Raw genomic sequence first — 23,699 nt, forward strand, 5'->3', positions numbered from 1 at the left:
CAGAGTCCCTCAGCCAGGACCTGCCAGAGTCCTCAGCCAGGACCTGCCAGAGTCCCTCAGCCAGGACCTGCCAGAGTCCCCTCAGCCAGGACCTGCCAGAGTCCCTCAGCCAGGACCTGCCAGAGTCCTCAGCCAGGACCTGCCAGAGTCCCTCAGCCAGGACCTGCAGAGTCCTCAGCCAGGACTGCCAGAGTCCCTCAGCCAGGACCTGCCAGAGTCCCTCAGCGGACTGCAGATCCTAGCCAGGACTGCCAGAGTCCCTCAGCCAGGACCTGCCAGAGTCCCTCAGCCAGGACGCTGCAGAGTCCCTCAGCCAGGATCTGCCAGAGTATCTCAGCCGGGACCTGCCCCTTGCCCGGTGCTGCCCCTTGTCCCGGTGCTGCCCTTGTCCCGGTGCTGCCCTTGTCCCGGTGGCCTTGTCCCGGTGCTGCCCTTGTCCCGGTGCTGCCCCTTGTCCCGGTGCTGCCCCTTCTCCCGGTGCTGGCCGTTCATTTAGGGGATGTAAGTTTGAGGGTGGTCATTGGGAGGGGAAGACAGAAGCGGGGAGTGACTATGGTGGTGTGGGGACAGCGTCCGGAGCCTGAGCCACCACCGTGGTCAACTGCCCACCCAGACCCTCCCCTGGACTTTGTGCTGGTGCGCCCGGCGTTCGCACCTTGAGGGGGGTTCTGTAACGTTCCTGACCTGTTTTCTGTTGTTTTTGTATGTGTATATGGTCAGGGCGTGAGTTTTGGGTGGGCAGTCTATGTTTTCTGTTTCTATGTTGGTTTTGGGTTGCCTGGTATGGCTCTTAATTAGAGGCAGTTAAAGAGATGGCTTATTTCCCTAATGCTGCGTATTGGTCCACTGATCCTTCTCTCCTCTCCTCATCTGAGGAGGAGGAGGACAACAGTCCTTACATATCTTCTGTATACCACCCCTACCTTGTCACAACACAACTGATTGGCTCAAACGCATTTAGAAGGAAAGAAATTCCACAAATTAACTTTTAACAAGGCACACCTGTTTATTGAAATGCATTCCAGGTGACTACCTCATGAAGCTGGTTGAGAGAATGCCAAGAGTGTGCAAAGCTGTCATCAAGGCAAAGGGTGGTTACTTTGAATCTCAAATATAAAATACTGTATATGTTGATTTGTTTAACACTTTTTTGGTTACTACATGATTCCATATGTGTTATTTCATAGTTTTGATGTCTTCACTATTATTCTACAATGCAGAATAATAGTACAAATAAAGTTAAACCCTTGAATGAATAGGTGTGTCCAAACTTTTGAATGGTACTACAGTAGAGACCATTGAGACTGGATGGTCCCTCATTACACACACACACAGACACACGCACACACACTACGACTTTCCGTTAATGTTGTTCTTACATATAATGGCCTGCAGGAGATGACTATGGGACATTGGGCACAGACTGAAACAATGACTAGCTTTAGAGGAAGCAGATAAACATCAAGTTGGTCATTTGAAGTTAAGTCGGACTCTCTGGTTCTTTCCCAAATGGCACCCTACTCCCTATAGTGAACTACTTTTGACAAGGGCCCATAAAGTGCCATTTTGTATACAACCTCTGTAAACATGAGCATATTGTTGGGTCAGCAGGTAGAGTGGCCATTACAAATAAATTTGGGAATAGACCTATATTGAAACGTTAGAATGGGTGAATCACGGACGTTATACTACTGGAATGATTTCGTTGTGGGAATACACAGGTTGAGGCAGCCAGAAAATACCAGTTTCCCCCCCTCAGTTTTCGGGGATTCAGTTATATGCAACATCTGTGTCAATATTATGGAGGTCATTTGGTTTCTCTGTTCTTTTAAGTGGTGCAAAAAAGAGAACAACTCTCTCCACCTGTGAACATTCAGCAAGGAAAACATTCTCGTATGTGTGTTTAGTGTGTATCGATGCGGGGTTGCGGGTGTAGTCCTACTGTATTTTGTCAGAAATGTGTGTGCGTGCGTTAATTGAAAGGTTTCATTAGCCTACTTTTTGTTACCTAACTCCATGGCAGATGGATTTAGATATTGACTTACCTGGTTAAATAAGGGCTAAAATAAAAATGTACTGTTTAGGCTACTATCATGATCTCACTTTGTAGCAAACTAATTGAAAAAAGAAAATATGAGGGGCACAGTAGGTCAATAAATTCAGGGCCATCCATTCAATACAAAATCATCCAGCAGCGCCACTGCTGAAAAAAAGCATACTGTATTCCTTCTGTCGCTAATCAGGGCGCGTTGAGGAGAGCTGCTGCTCCTGCGTCCCTCCAGTTGCCGCCCCGAATAGGCATGCTAAGCAAATGCCCAGCACAGTACAGCACAGAGCTCTCTCGGCCGCAGACACTGAACGCAGGGAACTATAGCCTGCCAGACGATAACGCGACCGACGCATCTCCCAGGTAAAAAAGAAGTGTCTATACAGTGCGTAATTTCAGGGTGATGATAGTGGTAGCCTATGTGTGAAATATAGACTAATACAAGAAAACGACAGATCTGATAGGATATCGAGTGAAGGCTGTGTCCGCTGGAGGCATATTCGGCAGAGGGAGAGGTTGAAGAATGCTGCTGGTATGAAGTAAACAGAGCAGAGGCAGAGAGAGAGAGGCGCATCTGCAAACGGTGCCTCAACTTAAAGCCTGGCTGGGTGATCTTCATATCTGCTGCAATTGCTAGCATTTTTCACAATAGATAGGTCACCGTATGTGGTAAAAAATGGGAAGTCAAGAATATAAGATACGGTAATGTTAGGGGAATGGACGAACGGAATGACCGTTGTTTACATATTTATTTACTTCAATATAGAGTGCTAGCTGGACTCGCTGAAGGTTACCTGCAACTGCACTTCAGACCTAGCTAGCTAGCAAGCTAGTTGTTATTCAACATTTTGCTAACATTTCGCGGGTTTACAATGTACCCAGCCCAGCTATCAATAGCTTGCTGAAGGTTAGACAAACGTAGTGGCAATCAGTATCCAAATTGCATTGGCATATCACAGTTATCAAGCAAATGTTCAATTTGGTAACGGCACAGATTAGAACTAACGTTACAGTTTTGAACGCCTTCAATCTTGCTACATAGGGCAGTTATATTTTAAATATTTGTAACCATCAACAACAATTCGCAGTGAGAATATCAATGACCCGGCAATGGCATGGTTTGGTCTGTCAAGTTTATGCGGCTGGCTTTGATGTGTGTCACACTGTCGCACCTGCAGCATCTTCTCAATCACATGTCTGAGGTCAAATCACCAATCATCTTACGTTTGCCCCATTTGGTCGAACTTGGATAACTTTTCAAGTACTTCTATTATAATGTTATTCTGGTGGATTAATACAACCGTTTTGATTTTTTAAAAACATTATTATTAGACTAGTTAGAGACATTGGCCTACTCAGAAGTGTAGGTTACCAGTTGTGTGTGTGTGAAATGTGCCTGATTGTGTTGACACAGGAGGCAGACAGTCTGAGCGTACTGAAGTGTGAAATCGGCGGGAAGTTGTTTCAACTAATTATTATTAAGTAACTGGTTTCACATTCTTTTTTTTTGTTTACTTAACTTTTCGGTTGATGTTTTACCTGAACAAAAAAAAACGGCCCAAATTTAGCTCAAACTTGAGAAAATTCAGTAAAAATTCAGTTTGCTCAAATGGTCTCATATGTTCATTAATCTAGAAATGATTATTTGGGCATCTTATCACACATACTGCTTTTAACATACAATGTTTTCAACATACATATTTGGCACACATTGACATACATAATTACATTGTGCATGTTCATTTATACAGTAATTAATATACTGTAGATGCATAGGCGGAAATCCCAGGGGGGACGGGGGGGACACGACCCCCCCATCCTGGGGAAAATATGATTTGTCCCCCCCAATATATCACTGTAAACATAACTATGTAATTTCAATAATATTAATAATACGCAATGAAAGCACTTGTGCTGATTATAGACACTTAATAGCGCGTTTTTAAATTTCACAAGATTGCGACCCCCCCGCCCTTTGCCTCACAATGGTTTGATCCACTGCCAGTTCTTTAGCTGGCAAGGTAATAGAGGGCTCGTATCTACTGTCCGAAAGGCACTCAATGTACGTAACTGACGTGAGGTTAATCCAGTCAATCGCGCTTTAGCAATGTATATATTTTTTTAATGTTGCAGGGTTCACACACAGCTGAATTTGCYGAGCTAGCGCGCAAACTAAAGCAAACATTAACTAGCAAGCTAGCTAGTACCTATTCCATTTATGTGGCGTCGTCAAAGATGGAATATTTGCTATCGTCAGTTTATTCCAAGATTAGCATGCAGCTGTAGTGCTTCAAAGTCCCTGTGATAAGGTTAGCGATAAACTGAAGTCCAAACTGAACAGAACTACACTCTCTTATACCATTGTCTTAAATATATTTAATGGTCTCGTTGCAAAAGCTAAATTGTCGCTAGTGAATTTTTTATTTTTTTCACCTTTAACCAGGTAGCAAAGATTATAGCAAACACCACAGAAACGGATTGGTGCTCGCTAGCTTTGCAAATTCAGCTATTGTTGGAAGCCTGCCAATATGAAACAAACTATGTTAAAATTCAAAACGTTGCAGCATGTGTTGTGTAAATGTGTGTGTGCAGCTAGACCGGTCAGCCAGCCAGCCAGGTAGAAAAATGTCAGAAAAAGGTAAAAAGACGGACATCAGAGTATTTTTCAGTACACCAAAACGCAAAGTAAGAACTCTAGTAGCCTAATATCTCAAAGACCAGTTGATAAAATGTTCATAAGAAAGAAGTGAAATGCTAATGGAAATATTTCACAATGATGTCATTAGGCAGAGCAGGCAACAGATGGCACACAGACAGCAGAGCTGGGGACAGATATGCAGGGACAGACTGGCAGAGACAGGGAGTCTCAGGTAAGTTTGTTGAGTCTTTGTTTGGCAACATTATGAAAGGTTCTCAATTTTTTTGATTTGTAAAATAGGGACATAATTGGAAAATGCCATGAATACCCCCACTCTCAATTTAAACTGGTGACTGAACCAAGATTTGTTTAAGGCAATGGTATTGCTGTTGTGATTAATTGTGTAGTTTTGGGTACCGGTAGTTAGGAGTACAGCAAACACCTTATTTCTTTTCTAGGAGACAGATTGTGAGTCAGTGAGGGTGGTGAAAGGGAAAGAGCCAAGGAGAGAGACTTCAGAGGACAGTGTCACAGCCACGGCAGGACCAGGTGTCACCCTTGTTGCCAGCAGCACCAGTATAGGGGACAGTGGCACAGCATCGTCCAGTTACCTCAGTGATGACACAAAACCATATCAGCCACACCCACAATTTATAGAACCGCAAACTCTTGCAAACAGAGTGTTGACGTTTCAAGAGAGAGGAACACTGCACTGATAAGGAACATTGCTATAACTATTATTATTATTATAATGATTTAAACAAGTTGGGACAACCCTTCAGTTAACTACTGTACCTAACAATTATCCAGTAGTAGTGATTATGGTCCCTCAATATACATTTAACATATTACAACATAGTCTATGTGTTACAGCACTACTTTTGGTGTCCCCCTCAGGAATTGCTCCTGAGAAAATTTCATGTAATTGTCCCCTCCAAGGTTGATGTCAGATTTTCGCCCCTGTGTAGATGTCTTCACCAGGGATTTAAACTCACAAAAGGCCCTAAGCGGCCCCCCAACCAAGCAGGCCCCAAAGAATGGTGGCCCCCCCTCTTGACGGCAGAGAGAAAAATGTACGTTTTAAATTATACATATTTTGCCATGGGTCATAGAGAACATTTTGCATTTTTAAAGGAAGTTTTCTGCAGTTCTACACAGAACATTTAGCAATTTTATAACACATTTCATGAAATTATACTCATTTTGCCATGGGTCAGAGAGGCATTCTTGCACTTTTAAAGCTAATTTCCTGCAATTCTACTACACATTTTGTCATGTGGCAAAAAAAAATTGTGTGCAATTTTATATACCACATTTCATGCAACTCTATTCATTTTGCCATGGGGCAGAGAGACATTTTTGCAGTTTTAAAGCTAATTTCCTGACATTCTACCCATTTTGCCATGGGGCATAGAACGTTTTGCAATTTTATAGCAAATTTCATTTGATTCTACACATTTTGCCATGTGACCAAGATAAATTCTTGTAGATTTGAAGCTAATTTCTTGCAATTCTACCCATTTTGCCATAAGGTTGAGAATTTATGGGCAGTTTTAAATCAAATTTCCTGCAGTTATACACATTTCGCCATGATGCAAGGGCCCTGCGAGCCCAGTCGGTATTCGGCCATGATTACTACAAGTTCAGTGGCTGACAAAACAAGAGAACCTGCTGATGTACAACCAAATTTCTAACTTGCACCTTGTCTATTCTACTATTCTAATTCTCAAAAGTAAGTTGAGACCCCGATTGAGTTCCTTATGTCGCTTATGCCTGGAGCCGACCCTGGTTCATGGCATTCCAATCTTCCTGCTATGCCAACATGTCTGTGTCAATGACTGATTTCACCTGTATTGCTACACTTTGCACTCAGCTCTGTTAAATACAATACATTGAGTGTGCTTTTATCATAGTGATTAGGGATTAAAACATGCCCCACCAACATTAGACAACTATAGAGAAAAATCAAAAATTGCTGAAATAAATCATTTAAACCAATGATTAGAGAATAGTCAGACTAACTAATAATTGGCACAGACATGGTGGTGTAGCAGGAAGCTCGGAATGCCATGAACCAAGAGGTTGTTAGTTCAAATCCCAGGTGAGGACATGTTGAAATATAATTTCTGTATAAATGAACATGCACAATGTCAACGTGTGTCAAATATTTAAGTTTGAAACGTTGTATGTTAAAAGCACTATGTGTGTGTAAATAGTTCCACATACTTTTTGGGGGGGTAATTATAATTTATAATGTGAATGAACATATCAGATATCAGACAAGTTGCGCAAACACATCATTTTAAGTTGACATCATTTTTGCCAACCTTTTTTCAAGTTGGAGCTAAGTTTGGGCCAACATTTTTTTTGAAGGTTCAGGTAACACATGGACCAAAATGTTGAGTAAACAAAAAACCGCCGTGGAACCATATACTTAATAATAATTAGTTGAAACAGTTTATTTTTACAGTGTATGGCTATGGTGATAAGGCACGAGGAAGAGGTCAACAACTGGTGTGATGAATGGTCAAGGTCAACTAACTAGGCTAGTATAGGCTTCTCCATTTATTACATTCATTGTAGTCGGATACTGCTTGTTAGTTAATCTGCATGTAGGAACACCAAAAGGTCAGTTTGTATTTGTCATCCTCTTGTTAATAAACAAAAACATAGCAATATGGTGATAGGCAATGCATCTTGAGAGGGTCATGATGAGTATTGCACAAAGAATTCAACATGCTATGTCTAGTTTCACTTTATTCTGACATTTCAGTTAGGCTAGCCCATGGCTCGTTCTGTTAATTGGTGCTGTATGAAAACTTAACCCCCCCGCCCACTTATTCCCACTTACTGGGTCTGTTTCGTGTCACCTAGGAGGAGAACTCAACATAACCTTTAGGGAGAGGAGTGGCGTCGAAAGGAAGGAAAAGAGGAAGAGTTTTGCCAGGCGTCACTTATCTTGAATTACATGGAGAGAAGGTATCCTTCCTGGAAAACACTAATAAGGATGGCTAACAGTAACACATGCCTCTGTAAATAGTTTAGCAATCTGATAGTGTATTAATAATCATAGTCTCTCACTGAGTGCTAGCTGGTCCTTTCAATATGGTTTTAGACTGGAGTTACCAGACAGAAAATCTAAGTTAAAACAGTGTAGGCCTATAAGTCTACGCTGTGTCATAAATAATACTAAACACAGACATAGACCTACACTCTATGAAATGAAAGACATTCAGCTGGAGGGTATTAACATATTAGACTGGTTTGCTTCTGAAGTCAGAGGCGTGTTGAAAGCCAGCTGTCTTTTTCTTGACCTTTCACTCAGGGTCCTCTAGAGGGCAGATGTCTAGACTAGAGACCAGAGACCTGTGGTTCAGTTGGCCAGTTCAACTGGAAGTTCAGGAATCCAAACAAAGGTCATTATGATGCAGACATTACTGTGTTTTGCAGTGCTCTCAAGCAACATTGCATTTTTACGAGTTTCATCCCAAATGGCGCCCTATTCCCTATATAGTGCACTACTTTTGACCAGAGTTTTATGGGAATAGGGTGCCGTTTAGGATGCAAGCCTATATCTTGCTATAAGATGACCATAGTCAGTCTTTGTAGGCCTATGTTTTAGGTTGATTAGTGTAGTTATCGGAACTCAGCCTGCAGCGTAATTCCTCTGTCTGAACTCACTCTTATTTGATTCATTTAAGCCTAGGTGTGCGTCCCAAATGGCACCCAATTACCTACATAGGCCTCTGGTCAAAAGTAATGCACTATATAGGGAATAGGGTGCCATTTGGGACGCATTGTAGGTGTGGCCTTGCAGGGCTAAGAAGTTGCATGAGAACAGTACTGTAGTCTAGTCCTGTGGATTTCTATTAGACAATATTAGTTTGTTCAGTATTTAGCTGTTTATTCATTTAGAAGAACCAGTAGGCTGCAAAGCTTTAGAGCCCCTGGTTTTACAACATTTAGATGAAGCAGTAGACTACAAAGGACTTTGCATTGTCTAGGCAGAGGACAGATCCTCAACCGACGGGCACTGTGTGAGAGGTTATGTTAGCTGCGACAGCCTCTGTAACATTTGTTGTAATGTTATTTCAAGGTTATGACTCGGGCATTCTTAGATTGACACATTGTTTTGGTCCACTACTGTAGTTTCCAAAGGAGAACCGACACTGGACATGTAAATAGAGAGGTTGAAACTCCTTGACAAGTTTTAGCTCTGGGATTTGCTATCTCTGGGGTGAGTGTGTGTGTGTGTGTGTGTCAAAGAGAGAGAGAAAGAGTGTGTGTGCACCCGTGCGTGAGAGAGAGTGTTTGTGTGCGTGTTTTGACACATACCCTCCTTTGGCAGGGTTGGTGTAAGAACGTAAAGCCAGTTGGATGCCCCTGGCGGGTGGGTGTAAAGAGGGAAGTGGCTCGTTAATTCCGTCAGTACTACAGGAGAGGAAAGGAAAGGGCTGGTCACAGCCACAGCGCTCTAGAGGCGTTGCATGGGTGTATCCTGGCTAAGTGACTCAGACTGTACCAATTCAGCTTCCATCACTTAGCTTAAACAGCCGTAAGTCAGTTAGCCAGAGAGACTTCCTGGTACTAGACGATAAAACAGACCTATTCTTTACAGACATTGAATAATATTAGGCATGCATGCACCATATCTTATTCCAAACTTTTTATACACTGTACAATTCTTATCAACCTTTAGGTCTGTTGACCTGTACTGTTTTTTTAAGGACGTTATCGACTAGTTCATAAAATAGCAGCTGATACAGATTTTGCCTTATCAGAGAGTAAGATATCAGTCATCTAATTTGGAGTTCTGGACTTTTTGTCCCATAACTTTTGATTCTTTCACATTTCTTCCCCCTCCACCGAAGTGTTCAGCTGCCTGCCAAGTCTGTCCATACCTGATTAGCATCGTGCTAGTGTACTGCGGTGTGTTAATCCTTTGATCACAGTGGTTCGGTCTGATAAACCATGCCTCGGTCATCTCAAGGTAGCCCCAAGAACCTTGATGAGAACTAATGACCATGAGAAGACAAGCTGAACAGTGGACGGGGTAAAAAAACACATAGAAATATAATTTCTAGAAGGAACATGGGAACATCTCCATTCAAGTAAACGTTCTATAATTCTATTTCTATGGTCAAAAACCAAAACAACATATCCTTGGACATAGTGCTGGAGAGTTAGTCTTACTCGATGATATGCCTTTTATGAACTGCAGAGAACTGTACTGTATTCACGGGCATTAACTTGCTAATGTTTCAGACAGGCTTACCAAGACGTTCCAAGGCGTCTTTTATACAGTAAATGTTGTCACATGCTTGCATTGGCAATTCCTTTTGCAACATGGAGCTTCTGCCAATGCTTTTACATGTTTCGTTTTAAAACTGGAGCAGGGTGTGGACTGGATTCCATTGAAAAACATGTTATATGATGTCAATGAATATCTTTTATATATGTTTCAGAATAATTAGGCTAAGCCTTTTGAAATAATGGGAAATAAGCCTATTGCATGTGCGACACTAATATCCAACAACTTTTCATTTAGACCTAGATTATTTACACACTGCAATACTCTTTTACTGTTCCTCCTCATCATCTGAAGTCACAACTTTGCATTGACGAATCCGCACAGCATTAAAAACACCTGACACTGTTTGATTAGATCACTGTAGTGTGTCTAAAGTGAATTAAGTCTGTGGTCTGTCATTTGTTACTGACTCCATTGTAGGAGAACGTAACATCCCATCCCAACCCAACCCAACGGAGGTCCTTTGATACTGAAGCCAGATGACTCCCTCAGTAACTCCCACACTGTCAAGTTTTGGAGGGAAACAATGGGTGTATCCCAAATGGCACTATGAGCCCTGGTCAATAGAGTGCCATTTGGGACATAGAATATGTGGAGCGAACAGCCTACATACATTTGTCCATAAGCAATATGCTATTCACAAAAGGAAAACAACCGTTGCTATGGGAGCAGTTAAGCAAAATATGTTTGTGGGTGTTTTAAGTAATTCCTCATGAGCTAATTCACTCGATGTGAATGAGATTGTTGTTGAGGTCTAGTGCTGTACCCTACCCTACTGATGAGAGGGTGTGGATAGATACATAGAGATAGATAGATAACATGTTGTTGACAGAGTGTGGCAGCATGGGTTTGTTAGCAATGTGGTGCAGTGGTTAGGGGAAAGGGCAAGGAAGGGAACGGATAGTTGCGAATGTCGCTCAATTCTTAGATCAATCATTGTCATGTCTTTGTTAAATACATTCAACTTCTGTCAGTTAAACTACTGTAAACAAGGTGTTTAGAAGTGATCTGGCCAGATGGAGCTGAGTCTGAAAACCTACTTGCAGCCTGGGCCCCTCACTCTCAGTGGGGTTGGACAGAACAGGAGAGGGAGAGTCAAAAGTTTGGACACACCTACTCATTCAAGGGTTTTTCTTAATTTTTTTTACTATTTTCTACATTGTAGAATAATAGTGAATACTTCAAAACTATGAAATAACACATGGAATCATGTAGTAACCAAAAAAGTGTTGAACAAATCAAAATATAATATTTGAGATTCTTCAAAGTAGCCACTCTTTGCTTTGATGATTGCCAAGAGTATGTAAAGCTATCTCTCAACCAGCTTCACCTGGAATGCTTTTCCAACAGTCTTGAAGGAGTTCCCACATATGCTGAGCACTTGTTGGCTGCTTTTCCTACACTTTGCAGTCCAACTCATCCCAAACCATCTCAATTGGGTTGAGGTCGGTTGATTGTGGATGCCAGGTCATCTGATACAGCGCTCCATCACTCTCCTTGATCAAATAGCCCTTACACAGCCTGAAGGTCTGTTGGGTCATTGTTCTTGTCACGTTCCTGACCTTATTTTCCTTTGTTTAGTCTTTGTTTAGTTGGTCAGGACGTGAGCTGGGTGGGTGTAGTCTATGTTATGTGTTTCTTTGTTTAGGTTTGTCTTATTGGCCTGATATGGTTCTCAATCAGAGGCAGGTGTTTTACGTTGTCTCTGATTGGGAACCATATTAAGGTAGCCTGTTTTCACTGTTGGTTTGTGGGTGATTGCTCCTGTTCTTGCGTTCATCTGTTTTTGTGTTCTCTGTAGCTTCGTTGGGTTTTCGTCTGTTTATTGTTTTGTTCATTATAGAAAAAGTATTATAATAAATATGGATACATACCACGCTGCGCTTTGGTCCTCCTCTCCTTCTACCGACGGAAGCCATTACAGTTCTGTTTAAAAATGGGATTGGATGGCATATTGCTGCAAAATGCTGTGATAGCCATGCTGGTTAAGTGTGCCTTGAATTCTAAATAAATTACGGTGTTACCAGCAAAGCACCCTGACATCATCACACCTCTTACTCCATGCTTCGCGGTGGGAACCACACATGCGGAGATCATCCTTTCACCTACTCTGCGTCATCCTTTCACCTACTCTGCGTGGTTGGAACCAAAAATCTCAAATTTGGACTCATCAGACCAAAGGACAGATTTCCACAGGTCTAATGTCCATTGCTTGTGTTTCTTGGCACAAACAAGTCTCTTCTTATTAATGGTGTCCTTTAGTAGTGGTTTATTTGAGGCAATTCAACCATAAAGGCCTGATTCACGCAGTCTCCTCTGAAAAGTTTATGTAGATGTGTCTGCAATTTCTGAGGCTGAACTTATCCTCTGCAGCAGAGGTAACTCTGGGTCTTTGTTTCCTGTGGCGGTCCTCATGAAAGCCAGTTTTAATCATAGCGTTTGATGGTTTTTGCGACTGTACTTGAATAAACTTTAAAAATTCTTGAAATTTTCCCAACTTGACTGGTCTTCATGTCTTAATGTAATGATGGACTGTCATTTTGCTTTGCTTATTTGAGTTGTTCTTGCCATAATATAGACTTGGTCTTTTACCAAATAGGGCTATCTTCTGTATACCACCCCTACCTTGTTACAACACAACTGATTGGCTCAAACGCATTAAGAAGGAAAGAAATTCCACAAATTAACTTTTAACAAGGCACACCTGTTAATTGAAATTAATTCCAGGTGACTACCTCATGAAGCTGGTTGAGAGAATGCCAAGAGTGTGCATAGCTGTCATCAAGGCAAAGGGTGGCTACTTTAAAGAATCTCAAATATAAAGTATAACACTTTGTTGGTTACTACATGATTCCATATGTGTTATTTCATAGTTTTGATGTCTTCACTATTATTCTACAATGTAGAAAATAGTAAAAATAAAGAAAAACCCTTGAATGAGTTGGTGTGTCCAAACTTTTGACTAGTACTGTACATACAAAGAGACTGTCAGAGAGAGTCAGACAAAGAGAGGGGTGGGCTGGGGCTGTGAGTTATAGCGGATCTGGGCTGGCAGTGTGGCGTTGAAATATGACCATGTGTGACTTGGCCATGTGTGACCTATGGGCCCTGGTCAAAAGTAGTGCACTTTAGGGAAAAGGGTGCCATTTGGGACATATCCCGTTTTCAGCCTTCGCCAGAGCGTCTCAGAGATACTCAGTGTCGTGTTAAGAGAGCTGATTGGAAACACCGACACACATCCTCAGGAAGCGCCAATTCCAAGCGGGGGTACGCTGGACGATGATGTCACAGAGCCAAACAATAAAAAAGGTTTTGGCAGAATGTAGTTGGCCCCTCCCCTCTTCTGGTCTCTCTGGCCAATGAGGTTTGCAACAATACAGAGGTGTGGTTCCTCTGAAGGAATATTTGAGGCAGGGATTGGATGGGATGTTATCCTTTGGGTCTCTGGCAGACCTGGGTTCAAATACTATTACATTTCACTTTACACTGCATGCAGTGCCAGGTGGATGGTGTTTGCACTTTTGTAACTATTCTATTGGTTCCATTGCAACAGGCAAGTTCAATCAAGCCCAGCATAAGTATTTTAAATTATTTCAAATAGTGTTTGAGACCAGGTTTGGTCTCCGGACACAAGTTTGTGGGTTATTCCCGAGATTCTTTTTTGTTTTCTAGCCATGTGTTTGTGGGTTATTCCGAGATTCCTTTTTGTTTTCTAGCCATGTGCTGCAGTGTTCTAGTATTGTTTTACAGATGGATCATGCAGTGGAGGCTGTTGGGAGGAGCTATAGGAGGACCGCCTCATTGTAATGGCTGGAATAGAATCAATGGAATGCAGTTAAATGTGTTTTTCATATGTTTGATACGGTTCCATTAATTCCATTCCAGCCATTACAATGAGCCTGTCCTCCTATAGATCCTCCCACCAGCCTCCACTGGGATCATAGCACGCTCACTGTGCATAATGTGCATTGTGTCTGTCAGTCTCCTGAATACCTTTTTGACATTGATTGCTACTTTCACCACCGCTAAGGAAAAGCGTTCATAAGATGTGGAAATAGGCTTAGGTTTATAGGTAGACAGACAGATAAAACTGTAAGAAACATTCATAGTTTATCACTATATAATGTAGGAATAAGTAACCAACACCAATTTGTCCTTCATTTCTTGTCAGGGTTCAGTTCCAGAAACTATTGCAACGCCCAGAGCTATGATGATGAATGTCAGATGTTGTCATCGCCACAAAATTGTTTGAATGTGAGCATATGTCTGTCTGCTAGCCGGCCTGTAGATATTTTGACTGCAAAACACTTTGGCAACGCCCATTACACATTCTTTATAAAAATTGCACTAACCTTTCTGCATAGAATTGTCCAAGCTCGTTAGGCTGACTGTTGGATGACATGGATCTAGACTTGACTGTTGTTGCCTGTTAGATTTTTCTTTCTTAAAGTAGCTATAGACAACTTCAATTTCCTGATTAGGGCTCTACATCTGTGTCGTCAAAGCCCTAGTCTTGTCTCTGTCCCATGCTTCTCTCTCTCGAATTCAAAGGGCTTTATTGGCATGGGAAACATATGTTAACATTGCCAAAGCAAGTGAAATAGATAATAAGTTAAATAAACAATAAAAAATGAACAGTAAACATTATACTCACAAGAGTCCCAAAGGAAAAGAGACATTTCAAATGTCACATTGTGGCTATATACAGTGTTGTAACAATGTGCAAATAGTTAAAGTACAAAAGGGAAAATAAATAAACATAAATATGGGTTGTATTTACAATGGTGTTTGTTCTTCACTGGTTGCCCTTTTGTTGTGGCAACAGTTCACAAATCTTTCTGCTGTGATGGCACACTGTGGTATTTCACCCACTAGATGGGAGTTTAAATTGGATTTGTTTTTTAAATTCTTTGTGGGTCTGTGTAATCTGAAGGAACTATGTGTCTCTAATATGGTCATACATTTGGCAGGAGGTTAGGAAGTCCAATTCAGTTTCCACCTCATTTTGTGGGCAGTGTGTACATAGCCAGTCTTCTCTTGAGAGCCAGGTCTGCCTATGGTCGGCCTCTCTCAATAGCAAGGCTATGCTCAATGAGTCTGTACATAGTCAAATCCTTCCTTAATTTTGGGTCAGTCACAGTGGTCAGGTATTCCGCAACTGTGTACTCTCTGTTTAGGGTCTCTCTCCCTCCCTCCCCCCTCCTACCGGGGCCATGAAGAAGATTATGACACCAAACTGTTTAACTGGTAACTGTCTTCCTCCTCCAGCCTTTTGGGTATGCATCTAAAATGGCACCCTATTCCCTATATAGTGGACTACTTTTGACKAGGACCCATAGGGCTCTCATCAAAAGTAGTGCACTATGTAGGGAATAGGGTGCCATTTGGAAGGCAACCTTGGTGTTGTAGCCACTAGCTACCAGTCAGGACAGATGCCTTCCTCTTCCTGATGATCAAAAAATGCCTTTATTTATGTACTGTACAGTGTATTCGGAAAGTATTCAGACCCCTTCCCTTTTTCCACATTTTGTTACGTTACAGCCTTATTCTAAAATGTATACAATAATTTTTTTATTTCATCAATCTACACAAAATACCCTATAATAACAAAGCAAAAACTGGTTTTTATACATTTTTGCAAATTTATTACAAATAATAAACAGAAATACCTAATTTACGTAAGTATTCCGACCCTTTGCTATGAGACACGAAATTGAGCTCAGCTGCATCCTGTTTCCATTGATCATCCTTGAGATGTTTCTACAACTGTCACACCCTGATCTGTTTCACCTGTCTTTGTGATTGTCTCCACCCCCCTTCAGGTGTTGCCCGTCTTCCCCATTATCCCCAGTGTATTTATACCTGTGTTCTCTGTTTGTCTGTTGCCAGTTCGTTTTGTTTCGTCAAGCCTACCAGCGGTTTTCCCGTGCTCCTGTCTTTCTCTAGTTCCTTTTTTCCCGGTTTTGACCATTCTGCCTGCCGTTCTGTACCTTTCGGACTCTGCTTTGGATTACTGACCTCTGCCTGCCCTTGACCTGTCATTGGCCTGCCTCCTGTTTTTATATTAAACTTTTGTTACTTCGAAACTGTCTGCATCTGGGTCTTCTACTGAGCCTTGACAACAACTTGATTGGAGTCCACCTGTCGTAAATTCAATTGATTGGACATGATTTGGAAAGGCACACACATGTCTATATAAGGTCCCACAGTTGACAGTGCATGTCAGAGCAAAAACCATGCCATGAGGTCAAAGGAATTGTCCATAGAGCTCCGAGACAGGATTATGTCAAGGCACAGATCTGGGTTAGGGTCCCAAAAAATGTCTGCATCCTTGAAGGTCCCCAAGAACACAGTGGCCTCCATCAGTCAGGGAGGTGACCAATGAACCCGATGATCACTCTGACAGCGCTCCAGAATTCCTCTGTGGAGATGGGAGAACCTTCCAGAAGGACAACCGTCTCTGCAGCACTCCACCAATAAGGCCTTTATGGTAGAGTGGCCAGACGGAAGCCACTCCTCAGTAAAAGGCACATGACAGCCTGCTTGGAGTTTGCCAAAAGGAACCTAAAGACTCTCAGACCATGAGAAACAAGATTCTCTGGTCTGATGAAACCAAGATTGAACTCTTTGGCCTGAAAGACAAGCATCACATCTGGAGGAAACCTGGCACCATCCCTACGGTGAAGCATGGTGGCGGCAGCAGTAAACATTATACTCACAAATGTTCAGAAGGAAAAGAGACATTTAAAATTTCATATTGTGGCTATATACAGTGTTGCAACGTTGTGCAAATAGTTAAAGTACAAAAGGGAAAATACAAATATATAAATATGGGTTGTATTTACAATGGTGTCTATTCTTCACTGGTTGCCATTTTCTTGTGGCAACAGTTCACAAATATTTCTGCTGTGATGACACTGGTATTTCACCTAATAGATGGGAGTTTGCCAAAAGGCACCTAAAGAATCTCAGACCATGAGAAACAAGATTCTCTGGTCTGATGAAACCAAGATTGAACTCTTTGGCCTGAATGCCAAGCATCACGTCTGGAGGAAACCTCGCTCCATCCCTACGGTGAAGCATGGTGGTGGCAGCATCATGCTTAGGGGATGTTTTTCAGCGGCAGGGAGACTAGTCAGGATCAAGGGAAAGATGAACGGAGCAATGTACAGAGAGATCCTTGAGGAAAACCTGCTCCAGAGCACTCAGGACCTCAGACTGGAGCGAAGGTTCAACTTCCAACAGGACAACGACCCCTTGTACACAGCCAAGACAACGCAGGAGTGGCATCAGGACAAGTCTCTGAATGTCCTTGAGTGGCCCAACCAGAGCCCGGACTTGAAACCGATCGAACATCTTTGGAGAGACCTGAAAATAGCTGTGCAGCGATGCTCCCCATCCAACCTGATAGAGCTCAAGAGGATCTGCAGAGAAAAATGGGAGAAACTCTCCAAATACAGGTGTGCCAAGCTTGTAGCGTCATACCCAAGAAGACTCAAGGTTGTAATCGCTGTCCGAGATGCTTCAACAAAGTACTGAGTAAAGGGTCTGAATACTTATGTAACAGTGATATTTGCGGGGGGGAGGGGGGGGGGGGGGTTATACATTTGCAAACATTTCTAAAAACACGTTTTTGCTTTGTCATTATGGGGTACTGTGTGTTGATTGATGAGGGGGGAAAAAAACGATTTAATCATTTTTAGAATAAGCCTGCAATGTAACAAAATGTTGAAAAAGTCAAGGGGTCTGAATACTTTCCAAATGCACCGTATTTCATTATAAGCCAGTCAAATCAGAAAGCACGCTGATTTATTATTTGGACACTATCTAGTATTTGTCAGTGATCTAATTTAGCCTACCAAGTGGTCGTGATTGAAGAAATGTCAATGAGTGTTAGGCGGCATTCATTTTTCTTTAGGCTACATAATGTGAGAGAGAGTACAGTGCTGTGAAATGCCAGATCTGGTCTGCACATGGTTCAGCTTCGCTAGGCCTACATGGTATCCATAAAGAACATCATTCATTTCATTTTGACAGAGTCAAATCATTAAAAAGTACCAGATCTGCACTTTTCAAGCATCCGCAGCAGCAGCAACAACAGTAGAAGTGTTCCTTGCCAGGATCATTAAAGATCTAAGTCAGTAGCTAACACAACGCACGTATTGTTACCAAAACTCAATGTTGTTGTGGTGTGAGGAAAAGAGGGAATGAAAGTGGGCCGTTGTTGCTGTCCGGGGCTGCTGCTGTTGCCTGAATCAGGAGTTTTGTTTGATATCAAATGGTAATTCCATTGCGTAAGAGAATTAGTGATATTTAAACTGAGCTCGCCGTGGGACGCTAGGGCAGGGGGATTGGGAGCCAGGAGGGTCACGAACGGAGGGGCAAAGGGAAATACTTATACTGATGATGGTGAAGATAAGGCCCATTTAGAGATGATTACTGACTGACAGGAATTCGGATTGTGGGTTTAAATATGTCTTAGATGGGGCAGCATATGTTATGGATCATAATCAGTTTTGATTATATTATGACATTGCCGAATTACACGCGCGTGTCTGTGGGTTGGTTCTTCTATCCTTGTGGGGACTTTAGACTTTAAAACTGGGGAAATTCTCCCTCGTGGGGACATTGCCCACGTCCCCATGAGGACAAAGGCTATTTTAAGCTTAGGGGTTATGGTTAGGGTAAGGGGTTAGTGGTTAGGTTTAGGGATTGGGTTATGGTTATGGTTGTGGTAAGGTTTATGGTTAGGGAAATAGGATTTTGAATGGAAATGAATTTCAGGTCCCCACGAGGATAGAAGAACATAGTGTATGTGTGTCAAAAGTAGTGCCCTATTGCGTATTTCCAATGATGATTTACCCCAGTGTTTCACCCAAAAGGCTCTGTTTCCATCTACACGGGCCGGCACCTGTGTCTTACTGGGCCATGGCTCCAGCAGACCTACTCTGACTTGGAGCCAAGGAAAGACCACCCGTGTCTTACTGGGCCATGGCTCCAGCAGACCTACTCTGACTTGGAGCCAAGGAAAGGTCTTGGGTACTTTTCAGCGGGCATTTACATAACAATGGCTAACTGTGAACTTTAACACCGACTAACAAAGCAACAGTTTCAAATGATGCAGGTTGTTGATTCTGCAGGCCAAAAGTCTTTAGTGTCCTGATATAATAACACTAGAGCTAACATTAACCTTAAACACTGGCGGCCCGCTGTCTCATTGGAAATGCACAATGTAGGGAATAGCAGCCTCTGTGTGTAGACCAGGGTCCAGGGTGGTGTATCGCTTCACTTGTTGCTGCTAGAAATGGGAGAAATGTCACAGGACAACGCTATCCTAGGTTGACTGAACTGTTGAACTCTTGTTTTACCAGTTGCATTAGCAGAGATGGATTGGGGTTTGCAGTTAAAATGTGGTTTGCACATAGTGTCACATCTGGCATGGCTTGGATACATTTGGCGTTTAGGCCTATCTAATTGAGACTTTGCATCATTTTGGGTTCAAGATTGTGAAAACAAGTTTGCAGATTAATCTGAGTTTGACAGTGAGCTAATTCACCAGTAATCAAATCCAGTATTTAGTTTGTGCAATGTTCGCAAATATCTACTCTAACAGAAATGTGCCTGCCCGTGAAAGAAAATACTCCACCAGAATGCAGTTGGCGACAGTTAAACAGGGAAAAGTAACACTGAGCCAGAGCCAAGAGTCAATCCCCCAATACTAACAGGGTTAAAGTTTTACATGAGAAAGATGATCGCGTTAGTGGGCTGGTCATACAAAGAGAGCGGGCAGTGTTTCACGCTCCTAGAGAGACAGTTAATCACCTAGGTAGTACCACGACTAATGCTTAGGTGGTGGAAGGCAGGCAAGGCAATACAGCAACGCAACACAGCTACATGACGTCTGGAACTGCATTCAAAAAGCATCTCAGAGTAGTAACTCTGATTTAGGATCAGTTGTTTAGATCACGATGAATAAGATTAGCCTACATGGGGGGGGGGGGGGGAAATCATAGATTAGCACCTGAGATGCTTGATTCATACAGCCTCTGGTCTTCATACAATACTTTGTAGAATATTATTTATTGAAACGCTGTAATTTACTCTGGACTACCACAGGCTCGTCCTCCTATCTCTGCTTTAGGTATAATCCCAGAAGGTGTTGGTATAAACTAGGCCAGTGATTCCTAATCTTTTTTGGTTACTGTACCCCGAATCACATTTTGCTCTGTTCGGACCTACAAAGTATCCCCTCGTGCATTTTACCAGTAGGCCTATGGTTTTATGAGTCTTCCCAAGTACCCCCCTGTGGATAGCCCAAGTACACCCAAGGGTACACATACCCTAGGTTGGGAACCATTGAACTAGGCTAACTCTTGTTTGGTATACAGTGACACGGAGACTAGCGTTAGCATCTGTCCAGTGGTACGCTGCTGTAAACATCACTAACAGGTCACTACAATACAGGCAGAGTATAATCCACTCATATTACCCAGGGGCTTTCAGGCATATGCCCAGGATTCAGGAATATCCTCAGGGCGTACTGGAGCTGTATGCCTGGCTGGGTGGGTGGGTGATTATTATAGCTACGCCCCAGATTAGGATTTGGATGTGGATAGAGGCTGGAACACACACACAGTCCTGGTGGTGCAGGCAAGCTGAGTAACACAAGATGAGGGGAGCACCGCTTAGACTGTTACATCAAGATCCACTGCAACACTGACTACCCTCCCAATCCCCACCGCTGATTTACCAAACATGGGCTAGCCAACCAGCCGCTGCCTCAGGGCTACAGTTCTACAGTTCAGGTATTATTACATAGTTATTACATGATATGTGTCACTAGCACCGTTATTACTATTGATAATAAGGACATTTTGGGTTGCTCTAACTAGCGCTGTTGATTTTCCTCTCCCGCCGTCTGCATGTGGTGGGCTTAGTATCAGACCTCTGTCTCGGACTGAGATGGAGAGACTCCTGTTGTGGGGCAGAGAGGAGAGCAGAGAAGGGGAGGAGAGGAGAGGACGGGGAAAGAATGGGGAGAGGAGAGGGGCGTCCTGTTGTCGGGCAGAGGAGAAGAAAGCAGAGGAGAGGGAAGGGAAGGTAGAGGAGAGGGACGGCAGGGAGGCAGACAGAGCGGTTGGTTTGTGGTGGAGGGAGCGGAGGCTTTGAAATGGGGGGTTTTGTTCTCGCCTCTCCCCTCTTCTCCGTCCAGTTGGGCAGTACTCTAAAGAGAATGATATGGAGACAGAGGGATAATTGTTTTAACAGCACCCCCCTCGCTCTTTCTCTCCTGTTTTCCCAGTGATGGCCAGTCAGCTGTGCAGCTGTGCTCGGGTTCCTTTCGCTGCGTCTAGCAACCAGGTCTGAGTGACGCCACCCCCCCCCCTCCACCCGCCCCTCTTTCAAAAACAACACCAGCAAAACAAATGCGACCATGTACAGCGTGGAGGACCTGCTTATCTCTCATGGATACAAGCTGCCCCAAAACACCTCTACCGCCCCCACTGCAGTCTCCCCCACCCCCCCGTCCTCCTACGATAACAAGCGTTACGGCGACCCTTCCTCCTGCCGCCAGGAGATCTTAGAGAGCCGGTCTGGTGGTGGTCACGGCACGGTGAACGGGTATGAGATAGACTCTGCGCCGGGGGTATATGTGTACGGCAACAATAACTGCAGGAAGCCCCAGCCACCAGCCCCAACCAAAAGCTACTCCTCGAGTCACACTGACAATGCATGGAGGGACAGGAACAGCCAACCACAGAGGAGGGAAGCCGACAGCGGTAACCAAGGTGACACCCACTCCTTGGGCGATTCTCTCACGACAGATAGCGGGTGAGTCCGTCTACTTAATCTTTTGGAATGCTAGTGTTGTCTTCCATTGTTTTTATCATTGCATGTTGTTAATCATACAGTTGGTCTGTTGCAGGAATCTTGTTTGGCACATAGAGTCATGCAAAGGTGGAGTCAGTCAGTATAGGAGTTCTGCATTGGGATGCTGCACCACAGATTCTCTCCCTCTCTCTCTCACCTCCCTCTTTCTCCCTTTCTTTTTATCTACCCCCTCCCTCCCTTTCCGATAAAGCCAGTAGACAGGGAGTTGGGGTAATGTGTTCTGGAGTCTTAATCTGCCACATGGGACAGTTGTGTTGTAAACAGACTAGAACTGCCGCTACTACTGCTGATGATAGACCCCAGCACCAACATCCGTCTGAGCATGCCCAGTTCTGCAGACAGATTTTACATCCCAAATGGCACTCTATTCCTTTATAGTGCACTAAGGAAGTGCACTATTTTTTATTTTACCTTTATTTAACTAGGCAAGTCAGTTAAGAACAAATTCTTATTTACAATGACGGCCTAGGAACAGTGGGTTAACTGCCTTGTTCAGGGGCAGAACGACAGATTTTGACCTTGGCAGCTCGGGGATTTGATCCACCAACATTTCGGTTACTGGCCCAACGCTCTAACCACTAGGCCGCCCCGTCTTCACTTCTCCTATTATTACATTTAAAGATACTGTTATATTTAAAAAAAAATCTTTCTCTAAAAAACGCTGTCCCACCGTAACACGCACATTAAAAGACTGTAGCATTAATGAGCCTTAAGCCACACCCCTACACATATCACCAGGTGATGGGATTGCACCTCTCTCCAGCATGGCCACATGGTGAGTAGCCTGCAAATATTTTGGAAAAAATGAGTAAGCAAGTTGGTAAATCTTCATGTATTTTTAAGAAGTGTCACTACCGAACATTTAATATATCAAGAAATATGTAAAGTAGGTTTTGGGACTAATATATTTGCTGGGATGTACATCTGTCCAAATGAAAGATAGCCAGCCATATGTTACTTGTGTCCAGACCAAAATTGTCCCAGCTGTAACAATTGACACCATAGAGATATATAGAGGTCTCATCTTTGTATCTGTGCCATTATGGTGTCTGTGACAGCACAGACAGCGCCATTGAGGCTATCTCCATTATAACGTTGCATGCGCCATGCTCTAGCAACTGAGCTACAGAGGACCACCATGTGGGTAGTGGACAAGTGCACACTTCAGGAAAAAGTGTAGCGTATTAAGTTGCATAGCCAGCAGGGGGGATCCAACCCTCCAAGAGCCCAAACATTTACATCTATTTGGTCAAAACATAGACGTCTGGTGCCTCCCGAGTGGCGCAGTGCTAGAAGTGTTACTACAGACCCGGGTTCATTTCTGGGCTGTGCCACAACCGGCCGTGGCCGAGAGTCCCATAGGACGGCACACAATTGGCCCAGCGTCGTCCGGATTAACGGAGAGTTTGGCTGGTGGGGTTTACTTGGCTCATCACGCTCTAGCCACTCTTTGTGGCGGGCCGGGTGCCTGCGGGGTGACCCCGGTCGCCAGTTGAACGGTGTTTCCTCCTACACATTGGTGTGGCTGGCTTCCGGGTTAAGCTGGCCGTTGTTAAGGAGCGTAGTTAGGCGGGTCATGTTTCGGAGGACGCATGACTCCACCTTCGCCTTTACCGAGCCCGTTGGGGAGTGGCAGCGATGAGACAAGATTGAAAAAGGGGGTAAAATACCCCCCACAAAAAAACTGAAAAAACATAGATGTCTATAATGTGCCACATTGTACTGTACTTTACTGTACTGTAATCTATTGTACTGTACTTTACTGTACTGTAATCTATTGTACTGTACTTTACTGTACTGTAATCTATTGT

The 23,699-nt window shown here is 43.3% G+C and overlaps 1 protein-coding gene across 1 annotated transcript in view; it reads left to right on the forward strand.

Annotated features, from left to right (window-relative positions):
- Window positions 1–2,270: 2,270 nt before the first annotated feature.
- The window catches only part of jcada (junctional cadherin 5 associated a), a 47,827-nt gene continuing 26,398 nt past the window's right edge, over window positions 2,271–23,699 (forward strand). The window contains exons 1-2 of the mRNA XM_024000376.3: window positions 2,271–2,410; window positions 21,299–21,828. Of these exons, the coding sequence (XP_023856144.1) occupies window positions 21,431–21,828 (398 nt within the window). The 5' untranslated portion in view covers window positions 2,271–2,410; window positions 21,299–21,430. The remainder of the gene's footprint in view (window positions 2,411–21,298; window positions 21,829–23,699) is intronic.

The sequence above is a fragment of the Salvelinus sp. IW2-2015 genome, linkage group LG14, assembly GCF_002910315.2.
Source record: "Salvelinus sp. IW2-2015 linkage group LG14, ASM291031v2, whole genome shotgun sequence".
NCBI lineage: Eukaryota > Metazoa > Chordata > Actinopteri > Salmoniformes > Salmonidae > Salvelinus > Salvelinus sp. IW2-2015.